The sequence below is a fragment of the Ostrea edulis genome, chromosome 2 (assembly GCF_947568905.1).
Source record: "Ostrea edulis chromosome 2, xbOstEdul1.1, whole genome shotgun sequence".
NCBI lineage: Eukaryota > Metazoa > Mollusca > Bivalvia > Ostreida > Ostreidae > Ostrea > Ostrea edulis.
Genome location: NC_079165.1, coordinates 72,069,350 through 72,081,263, shown reverse-complemented (window position 1 = coordinate 72,081,263; position 11,914 = coordinate 72,069,350). Strand labels below are relative to the sequence as shown.

Sequence of the window (11,914 nt, the reverse complement as noted above, 5' to 3'; positions counted from 1 at the left end):
ATTTTGTAATAAGATTAACGGGTTAGTGGCAAATACAATCGACTTTGTAATAAGATTAAACTCAGTCCTTTCACGACAAAAGTCGTCAGTGACCAGCCCGAGTTCTGGGCCCCAATCCCCGGTATCTAAATATTATTCATGGCAGAATTCTTTAAGCAGGGAACGATTTTCTCGATTACCTCTGTATTTGACGTTACCGGAAATTATGGTCCTATTATGTAAAACATAGCCTGCGACACGCAGGCTCTCCATATTTCAATCCTTACAATCAATATGATGATGTAACACGCCAGCTTACTAATAAAGAATTCACAAAGTTGTTCTTTGATTCCTTTGTTTCAACAAAAATTTTTTTTCAAAGAAGGAAAAATATCTTTTCCATTTAATGGAACGATGCATTGTTTACAATGTTATGCTACTTAAGAATCGTCAGAACGCGCCGCACGCTTCCTATGTAAAGTTTGGCATAAGAATTTTTTAAGTGACTGGCGTTTTCCTATACATTTATAATAAATACCTGTCAACTTTTTTTTTACGATTGTAACAAGTCTGTATTACATGTATTTTTAAAATGTAAAATATCATATTTCTGTTAGTGATCAATTAATTGGATAGAGACTGAACTAATCAACGAGTTTGTTGTGAAATATACGTGTATCTGTAAACACCATTAGAATGAAGATATATCAAGTGATTTATTAATGTCTGAAGTAAAGTCTATAGATAAAAAAAATGAAATTATTTATATTCATTAGTTTCACTTGTTTTTATCTTATTCTAAAACATTATTTATCCTGTCATTCTGGAACCTTGGCACTGCTAATCCTATTTATATTAAGCCGCCTCATATATAACAGTCTCCACAGCAAATCTTTCACTGACAGAATGTACAGCAATTTGTCCAGGAAGCTTTATTGTGATAATCTGTCAATTTCAATAGCAGTTTCATGTAAATATGACGACTGCAGAAGCTTGACATCCTGACGCAAGGAGTTGTTTACGGGATTTAGTTGCAACTGGATACGGCATGAGGTCGGATAATCTCATTGTTCTTTCGTAACGACATCTTGATTAATGAATCAGAGTTAATATCTCGTAACGGATTAACGTTAATGGCGGTCGGTTACGTGCCTGAGACAGGTGAATCTAATGATGCACGAGCGAATGTTTTGGATGCTTTTCTCCGTCCCGGTAGAGAAACACGGGCAATATAAACAGAACTACATGTACAATGTCTACACTTCATTATTATCTCATCCATAATTTACAAGTGTCAAGAAAGAAAAATGTTGTATTACTTTACGCCTCAATTAAATATATATTGAAAAACATTTTCTTTCATGTAGAAATATGGGTGGCTAGACTGTGGTGAATAATTGATTGGTCGCCTCTTACACATTACACGTATTGAATTTTCAAATTTATGTAGATTAATTTTTGCCATTATTTCGTACAGAAAACACCTGAAGATGTAATAAATTAGTTTTATTGGGAATGCTGTGCGTTTTGAACTGTACGTTGATACACATATTCCCGCAGCTGGTGATCCACATATATGTACCCGATCATCATTACAGGTCCTTATTAATTCATATCTATTGCTGCAGTATTCACATTGATTTTTAAAATGCAAATCCCCCGAAGAAAATGTTATCTTTCAATCAATAAGTGCTCAGCCTGCTTCACACTTTTGTCTGTTTCAGCTATAAAGTCCCCGAATGGAACCAATGATAAGAAAATACTTTCCCCGAAAGGCAGGAAAAATAAAAATTCTAAATTGTATATTTATCACGTTATTTGATAATCAATACCAATTAAAATATACAATTACATCGTTTTGACTGTGGCGAGTCCCCATTAAAATTTGCGATAAAAATCAGGGAAACGATGATTAATTTTCGAATTAAGACTTTCGGTCGATGGTCACACAATAGTTTCGGACGTCCACAAAGGTATTATTTACATACATAAATCGCCGATAATGACGACTGTTCTCTACCGTCTAAAGCACCCCATTTCAGAGACTGGACTTAGTACAGTTCCTTTCAATTTCAAAAATCTATTATACAGACCGCTGCTCATGCCATAACATCAACACAAAAGTCACGCTCATTGGTTGGCATGAATAAATAGTGGGCGGAGTTACGCACCATGCACATTGTATTTTGTGAGAAAAGAATGATTGCTTTTATATATTTCAGGAGTCGGGCATAATTCATGTGATATTGTGTAAACATTAGCTTGCATGGGGAACGCATAGTGTATGGTTTTTGTCTAAAAATCGCTTATAATACAAATACGATTATTAAAGGGCTTGTGTAAAAACAGTAAGCTTCGGATCGGTCCTACATTCTATAGAAGTCATACTAGGTATCTAGCGATCGAGTGGAGGTGAGGACAAACTAATATTTGTGTACATGATTACTAAGAACAATAACGGCTGGACATGGTGTATATTCAGAGGACTCTAAGCATGTAGGAATTACAATGCGTTTATTGCCTTACAAATGTAATCAAATGGAATAATAATGTACATGTTCTACACCTTGCTGATCAACAAATGAAAGTCATCACAAGTCAAGTGTAAGCAGACGACAGTACAGGGACAACACTGGGTTATCCGTGCAGGTATCGTCCTCCTTTCTTTATTAGAAGTTTTATTTGTCAAATATGTTCACAATATTTTTTTTAAATTGTGCATTGAAACTCTTTAAAGTGTAAATGATGTCTTTTCTGAAAAGTTAGTAGTGTGAATGGGTGTAAAGAATCATGTCTGTTTTGCAGAATTCATTAAATGGGACTGGGGTCTGTTGTTGAGAGAAGTCTGCCTGGATATGAAGTCTAATAATGTTCATCTTCAGCCTCGTCCAGGTCTTGTTGTCTCTGAGCACAGTCGTGGACGCTAGAGAAGCTGTCTATACTATAGACGAAGAAAACCAACCTGATTATTTTCTAGGGAAAGTGGCAGACGATGCAAAATTACATGAACTTCTGACTACGGAAGATGTTTCGGATGTACAGTATAATATTCTTTACGCTGGTAATAAGGACACAAATTGGTTCACAATCAATGACAAGACCAGTGCATTATTCGCCAGTCAATCAATTGATAGAGATGTGATATGCAAATATTTAACCACTTGTGTTCTTGAATTTGACGTTATCGGTCAATCCTCTGGCAGTGGTTCCTTTTTTCATAAAATATCCGTATCAGTCACCGTTAATGACCTAAATGACAATGCTCCAAAATTTCCTAATCCGGTTGTGCAGCAAATTGTCTCCGAAGCCTCCGTTCCGGGGGCAGCAACGCCGCTCATGGGTGCCGAGGATCTGGACGCCGGAAGTAACGGCATTCAAACGTATCGATTGTTGCCGGAAAATGTTCCTTTTAACTTAACGGCGGAGTATTATGCTAATGGAAGATCTCAGTTGCAGTTAATCGTCACAGGAAAATTAGACCGAGAAACTGAAAATAATTACAACCTTCTCATTCTTGCCGAAGACGGTGGGCAGCCGGCAAAAACGGGTACGCTGACCTTGAGCATCGTTATTGGTGATATTAATGATCATCCTCCAATATTTGAGAAGGCGATGTACAATATTTCTGTTGCCGAGGATGTGTTGTCTCTGACCACTATATTGACGGTCAGCGCAACGGACGAGGACTCTGGTGAAAATGGTCGCGTAATCTACAGATTAAGCAACCATCAAGCTGATAGCATTCACAGAACCTTCAAAGTAGAGGCAACAACAGGTGAATTAAAAGTAATCAAAAGTTTAATAGAGGAAAGAAAAGCAAACTATGAAATTATCGTGGAGGCCTCTGACAATGCTACAAATCCTTTAATCTCGCAGGTGCCCGTTTTTGTCACCGTTTTAGATACACAAAACACTGCCCCTCAGGTCATACTCAATATTTTTCCTAGTGGTGGAAGAACTCTTAAAGTATTTGAAAACTCTGCAATAGGAACCGTTTTAGCTTTAATATCTGTAAAAGATCCCGACACGGGTCCAAACGGCCATGTGGAATGTGCAATAAACGACGACAAATTCAAATTAAAGAAATATGACAACAGTGCTGAATATAATGTAATATTAGATAAAGCTTTAGACAGAGAGACTAAATCTGTTCACCAGGTCAATATTACCTGTAGTGATGCTGGTTCCCCTTCCCTCAGTGTTACTACTATATTTAGTGTTCATGTATCCGACTCAAACGACAATCCACCATTATTCACCCAAAGTGTATATCAAACGACTGTCACAGAAAACAACCCAGTCCCCATCAACATAGGACAAGTTCAAGCTCAAGATGCAGATAATACCAAAAACATTTCCTACAGCATTGAAAATAGCAATAGCTTATCTCAGTGGTTTAATATTGATATTGTAAGTGGTGCAATATTTCTGAATTATTCTTTAGACAGAGAAACCTCGCCAGAAATTGAACTTCAGATCAAGGCTTTTGACAATGGCTCGCCATCATTAACCGGGAGTGCAATATTCAAAATTAATGTTGCTGATATAAACGATAACAAGCCAGTTTTCCAGTCCAAAAAGTTTGAATACTGGATTCCCGAAAACATTTCAGTTAACACGATGATAGCGTCATTAGGTGTTTTTGACTATGACGCTGGACTGAATGGGAAACTATCTCTCTCTGCTTCATCAGACGACGGGTATCATTTTCTACCTTTCATGTTCTTTGAGAACGGATCTATTTTCACTTCTGGATTATTAGACAGAGAAGAAATAGATATATATCGGATAAACCTTGTAGCTTATGATCATGGATCACCTTCCCTTAATTCTTCCGTTAACCTTACGGTTCATGTCCAAGATGTCAATGATAACACACCGGCAATCCAATTTCCTTCCATCGACACTCCCTATTTAGAGATTCCTTATACTTCAACAGAAAAAACCGTAATTATGAACATACAAGCTACAGACCAAGATGAGGGGGACAATTCTCGAGTTAATTATTTTCTAGATGGCGACAATGTCACTGCTGAGATGTTTTCTCTTCATAACGAGACTGGTCAACTTCTATTGAGTCGCGATTTAAGAATCAGCGATGTTGGTGTCCAAAGTTTCTTCATTATTGCCCGGGACAATGGCAAAACTCCGAGGGAAGCCACCAGAGCGTTTGGAATTAAAATTTCTACTCAATCAGCCTCTGTCCACCCACTGGCAGAGGAGGAGTCCGTCAGATATTACGCAATCGCCATAGCTATCGGCTGCGTCACCATTGTTTTGTCTGCTATCATCATCATCGCCATCTGTTACGTCAGACGACGGGACCGCCATAAAGCGGATACTTCCAACGGAAGTGTGACGTCAAATTCGACGTTGGAGACCGATCTTAGTCACAGCGAAATCCGGATGAACGGCGGGTTCAGCAAGACATACGTACAACCAAGTGTCGCAAAACCAGCATGGCGACCCCGTGAAAAACAGGTCTCCTTCAAAGAAACGACAGAACTTACAGAAAAGGTGAGAAAGTAAAAAGAGAAGCGCTGTAAACTCCTAAGAGAGGAGTTTAGAATCGTTAACAGAGTAACACATTCAGTGACAAAAAGAAATGCTGCACTGTGTCCAGATGTTTTCCATATACAATTTAAAAAATCTAAATACATTACTTGAAATACCTATTACACATCTATTGGGAAGGGCGAAACAGGACAACGGGTGTATTTTGAATTATTTATTTATGATTTTCTAATTGTAATAACTCTTCTCAAGTTTGGGTCTTGAAACGAGAGTAAACCTACAAAGTATGAGTTGAGATGAATTGCTAAAAGTTCGAGTCTTAGATGAATAATCTATTTTCTTCGTCTCATCTCTACATATAATTCTGCAGCTGATCAAATTCGTATAAAATCCGGAACCAGGGAATACTTTTTTCTTTATAAACGTTATTTATTTTCGTAACAGGTATGTGAAAATAAACTGAAGACCAAATTCTCAGGAACACGTACCTTAAAAATCTTCACACAATACCTTTTTTGTGCATTCCAAATATTATCTTAATTGTACAGATATAAGTGGAAATTAAGAACCTATATGTCATATATTCGTACATTATTGGACCTCTGAATGTCATGCTGTCATTTATGGAGTGAAAAGTTAATTTAAAGGTATTGATTACGTAGATATTTTCTCAAGCTCTTATCGCCACCGAAAAAGTCAGTATAAGTTGCATTAAAGAACACTTTCAGGAATTGGATAATTATGTTTGAAAAAATCTCGTTAAATAGTCTTTTGTGTGTAATGCGATTTATGATGTGACACTACAACGTAATCGGATATTAGTAAATTCGTACCTTGGAACATTAGAAAGAAATCTACGTCCATGAGAATATCAAAGATAATTTCGTTATGGGAATTGGACAATGCATAAATTCAAATGTCAAAGTTAAATAAAAAATAGCCACGGAAATAGCTAAATTTCCCAACGACTCCAGAAAGCACCATGCTGTGCTGTCTCGTCAGATAGTGGTGCCTTTGCCCGTTGCTAACTCACCAACTCCATCTTAACACAAAAATATTCAAATCATTTGTTGATAATAAATGTATCATGATTTAATGGAACGTTTTATTACGTTTATCCACTGTTATTAATTTTAGTTCTTTTGGCTCCTTTACAGTTTGTACTTTAAAGCAGAAAATGAACCTCACATTACGTGTTATAAAACTCTGCATTTAAAAATAAGATCAAAAAGAACGATCTAAATAGGGCTACTGGTCTTGTCGTCAAAAAAGAAATAAAGAATTGAACATCTTTCATTGATTGAGCCAGTTCCTACTTTTATGTGTGTCGTTTGGGCAATTATTCCAGATGACCAGCTAAACTGTTCGTATAAAAATTTGGTTCTTGAAATACAAATACAGCCAGTGTTAATTGTTTGGTGTAAATTTCTGTTGACTGCCGCAGTGCGCTTGAAGCCATGTTCTTTTAAAAGATTAAAGCGTATTTTTAGAATTTTGATCATCACCTGTAAGTACTTAATCTGAGAAAAGACAATACCCGTAATGTAAACATGAGTGTTATTCAACACAAGGTTATGCCAAAACAATAATTGTAATAAATCAGATGTTTCACAGTATTCATATTACATATATGTTTAAATTCTTTCTTTTGTATCCATAAATTACATGCATAGACTTAGTCGTGTCATTAGAACTTAAGCATGTTTGGTATGTGAGTGGTATGTTGAGGACAAAATGGAAGTATTAATTGAAACTAATCAAGATATGCACGTTGGTTATTGGTTTCAGACGTGTCAACATACACAAAACCCCGCTTTTCCCTAGTGTTCGTGACTCCCAACAGTTAAATTCCTCCCTTCAAACTTAGGACCTTTTCTTTCTTTTTTTTTTTCGACAAATCGATTTTTTTATAAAAAAAAAAAAAATAAATTTGGTCGACACAAGGAAAACATTATTGATATGCAATGTCACATAGCAGGTGGTTTTAGCATTATCTGTTCTTCGGGACTGTGCATTTTCTGTGCGACCAGCCGCGTGAATTTCACGGTATTTCGGGTCTCCATAATATGACGCATTAGAAAAATCCTTCAAGAAAAGTCCATCTCTGAAATCGAATATTGTAATTGATAAGTCATTAGGAGGCTGGTGAGATCTAATGGCGAGCACGTGGCGGTACATCGTGTTCGACAAGGATTTTCTATAATGCGGAATTACAAGGCACCATGCGATGAGTCGTAAAAACTTCGGTGCAAAGTAGGGTCCGACACTAGGATCGTGGCTTGTCCATACTAACAAGGACGTGTTTTATCGCGCCCACTGAATAATAAGCCATCCCCTGAACAAATATCCCACTAATTAGCTTCATATAGAGAGATTGTGTAAAATACACTGGGAACACGAATTGCCGATTTGCCAAATTGTAACGACGAAGATGATTTGTATCAAGAAAATCTGTTCACACCGACATATTTATTATTTTGGTGCAAGAACTTGCCATGTGATGCAATAGAAAATTAGCTACACAAGGAACAAATATCTGTTACAATAGGCTATGGAATTTCCAGGTTCTTTTTCCTCAAAATGTTTGCAATTCAGTTTTACATTTAAAGTCAATACTTTACTTCTATCGGTAACTTTAAACTTAAGCAAACTATTTAAGTATTTTTGATCGTTATCTCAATAAGGAAAAATTGCATGCTTCCGATGGAATATAAATAAATATTTAAAAATCGGCCGTTATGATTTCTGTACGAATTTCTTTGATTGTAAAACGATTATATGGTGGAGTCAGCTTGTGTTACCCGTTCTTCAGAACAACCAGTCCAGATTCATTTCGTTCTCTCAATACCATTAAAGATACTCGTAAACTCTGGTCCAACATAATTAATCACGAAAACTTTCCTGATTTTGCAACTACTGCACTTGGTACCAACTGTAGTGATGAACTGGATCGATGTTATAAAACTTACCTAGTTTTTCCATCTGCAAAGACATTTTTAAATCATTCATTTCATCAAATTGCTTGGACTGTGAGACAACAAAGTGATGAGTTATTAAGACTTTACATGATACAGACTTTATATTCAAAGAGTATATCTATATATGATTTCAACTTATTTTACAGTTTAATAGAAGTCCCCAGGAAGCGGAAGTTGTATCTGATGACGTGGTAATTTGGGACTGGAGTACGAGTGAGGCTGGGGATACCTATTACCCGTATAGCGACCCCTATTCCTCGTTGCAGAAAAAGAGACAGATTCCGAACCTTTACAGCAAAAACCAAATGGAGTGGGCATCTGACAACGAGAATGTGCAATGGACACCGCATTGTGATGTGGTGAGAAAACATTTTATGGTCATTTAAGGGGGGTTAATTACTTCTCTTCAATTGATTGTAGTGTTATTCAAACATCGATCTCCAATATCAAAATATTTTCATAAGTCATTATCGGTCTCAGTTGACACTGGGAAAAGAACATTATATGCATAAACAATTAATTGAATTGCGAAACACATTATTGCCAATTAATATTAAGGAACGGAGAGAAAACTTCGTACTTCTGCTTTTATTGAGTGCTTACTTTAGTTAAGTCCAGTTGTGAAATAAACCTATTATGATTTGGGAAACGCTTTGAAGTAACATGACATGTGACGAATCCATAATCCTCTATCTACACTGTAAAGTGTACCGTGATGTAAACCAGATAAGGCCAATATAACAATAATTCTTTATAAAACCAATAACAGAAGAAATTGGATTCCTCTATCGAACTATCTTCAAGACCGTTTAGCGCTTTTGTTTGGTGAAGAGCCATCCTTTCTGCTTTTAAAATCATTTTTGCTTCTCCAAATAAATGTCCATTAATCGACCGCGCCATATCGGAATATAATCCTCATTTATCCACCCCATAACGACTGAAAACTCTTTAAATCCTCAAGTCGATTGGTTTCATATTTACATGGTAAATGTAGTCTGACAGATCAGAAGTGTGAAAGAGATAGGTAGACATGTAAATGTGTTAAAGCAGATGAAATAAGAAAGATTGGAACATCTGTCGCATTTCTGTACATCAAAATGATTGACCATATGGTTAAAATTTCGGAGTGGGGTGGGGTTCCTTTCTGTTATGCCCAATGATTTAAAAGTAACAATGGCGGATTACAGAATAAATCTCTCTTCATACATGTACACATACAACCTGTTATCATGTTCTACATGTGTTCGAAGCCAGGGTCATTTGCCAAGAGCTTTTGCTTTTCTTTTTAAAAAACCCCCGGTGATTTACAACCCATTTTAAACCACACATAGTAGTCCATTAAACGTGGACTATATTCTCGTATCACTCTTATATAATGAATTTGAGACTCTGATCTATAGAGACCTCTGACATCGCAAGAATACTTAATCTGATTAAGATGAATCTGTTCGCTAAGTGCCTTTCTCTTCTTTATTTGCAGATGATTTGAGAGGAAAGGCAGCTCAGCATTATGTGTACCCATTGTCATTTTTAGAAGTGTGTAAAAACTATATTTATATCCAATGTTTTTTAACTATGTACTTTCCACTACCCAGTTTATTTTTGCGGAGGAAATAATTGAACTTTTAGTGTTCTGCATTTACGTGCACTTGTTACCATTCCTGAAAAAGTTACACAGAAAACATTCAGACATCAAAAGATACTTCATGGATGTTGCTCAAAGGAAAAGGTTCCATTCAAAATCTGGATTATACGTATTAAACATCGATCTTCGCCAACAGCAAGCAACATGCAATCAAGGTGAGATTCGTTTGATTTGTGATTCTCAAAATCATTATGATCGATACTGAAGGTGCCTAATATATGCACTGTATTAAAGCTTTGTTAATAACACGTGTCTGGTTGCTGGGGATGTAAATTAGAAAATCCGGTTCATTTTCTCTGCATGAGAAATATGTACTATTTAGAGTTAATACCATATTGGTATCCTTCTCTCCAACCAAGAGCTCTATTGTTTATGAATGGAATCAATATTTGACTCATTAAAAACGCAAAAAGGATATGAACAAAGCTTAAATAGGAAGAATATAAATATAAAGAATTACAAGATAAAAGACCTTTCCTTCAAAGGCATTATTTACTCAAAAAGTCGAATTATCGAGGCTTCCTCATGAGTCTTATCAGCTGATGGCAATTTAAGGTTAAAGATGTAGAATTAATCCACATGAAATCGTTGGACAGACGAGACTTGCATGTCATGTGATTGATGATGCCTGGTGGCTTTATCTCCCGCCATTCAATACGGACTTCCTTAGGGAAGTTGCTTCAATACATCTATTGTAGATAATTGCGTCACCGAATCTAAATTCGATGAAACAACATCAATACGAATGAACTTGCGCATGAATGTACTAATAAGTTTGATCTTTTGTTCTCTCTCCAGGTGTACACCCGTCATCTACCTCACGACCGCCGGTCGTCATTGGTTGGCCACGGTCATGTGGTCGGCCGCGGAGTTACATGTATATGGGTCGGATCTTATGGAAAGAAAATATGGAGGATTCTATCAATACACTTTGATCAGTCATACAGCTGGAAAAAAATTTGCCGACGTCTTTCACATGATGAATTTCCTAAGGTTATATATTGATTCAGAGGTGTTTGTACTAAACTGAAAAAAATCAATAAATTAAAAAAAATGAAAATACTTTTGTTTTATTAGATATTTATGAATAGATGGTGAGAATTTTACTAATATTGACATTGTAGGATAATATTCCGACAATAAACTTGCGACACTAAAAATGATCTGAACACATTTTCACTTACAGGAAGCCGATATGAATTTTTCAATGTCCTTTGTTTTCAGTTTAGCTTCTGTACGTACACGTTTAACCTTGGTTTGAAGACCTTATCCCCAATAACCTGCAGAACCGTGCCTCTCTAGAAACCATTGTGGTAGAACAGAGAGTTACTTTTACAACCGTCGATTCACAGTGAATCTTTTCCCGCGATTTGGGTGTTTGATGTACATGTACATCTCCTTATTGCCGCCCGAAGAATCCCTATTTAAAATATTTCCGCACTACATTTGTATCAATACAAACCTTCAAACATTTATTAAAGCCTCTTTCGAACTGAAATGATACAACTTAAATAAGGTTCACCTTTTAGCGTAGCCATTTTAGATTGCCAGTCAATTCGAACTCCGCTCATTTCCATATTAACAGATTTCCCTACTCCCATTCTAAATGCTTACTTAGCGATAGGTTCCGGTATATGACTCCAGTCCTCTTCACGAGACTCTTTGTTGTTATCCCATAAACGGTAATAATCGTGTTACCATTTCCTATCTTTATATGAGTTTGTAGTTGTTTTGATCCTCCAAGTATCTGCCCAGTCTTATCATAGAGATCTTGATCCCCTCAGTATCTGTCCAGTAT

At 36.4% G+C, this 11,914-nt stretch overlaps 1 protein-coding gene across 1 annotated transcript; it reads left to right on the top strand.

Annotated features, from left to right (window-relative positions):
• The first annotated feature begins 1,778 nt into the window (after positions 1–1,778).
• Positions 1,779–11,176, top strand: LOC125678660 (protocadherin gamma-A3-like). Its single transcript, XM_048917269.2, has 5 exons — positions 1,779–2,628; positions 2,785–5,496; positions 8,618–8,830; positions 9,952–10,271; positions 10,915–11,176. Exons 2-4 carry the CDS (start codon positions 2,848–2,850, stop codon positions 9,958–9,960), a joined length of 2,871 nt encoding a protein of 956 aa, XP_048773226.2. The 5' UTR covers positions 1,779–2,628; positions 2,785–2,847; the 3' UTR covers positions 9,961–10,271; positions 10,915–11,176.
• Positions 11,177–11,914: the final 738 nt, after the last annotated feature.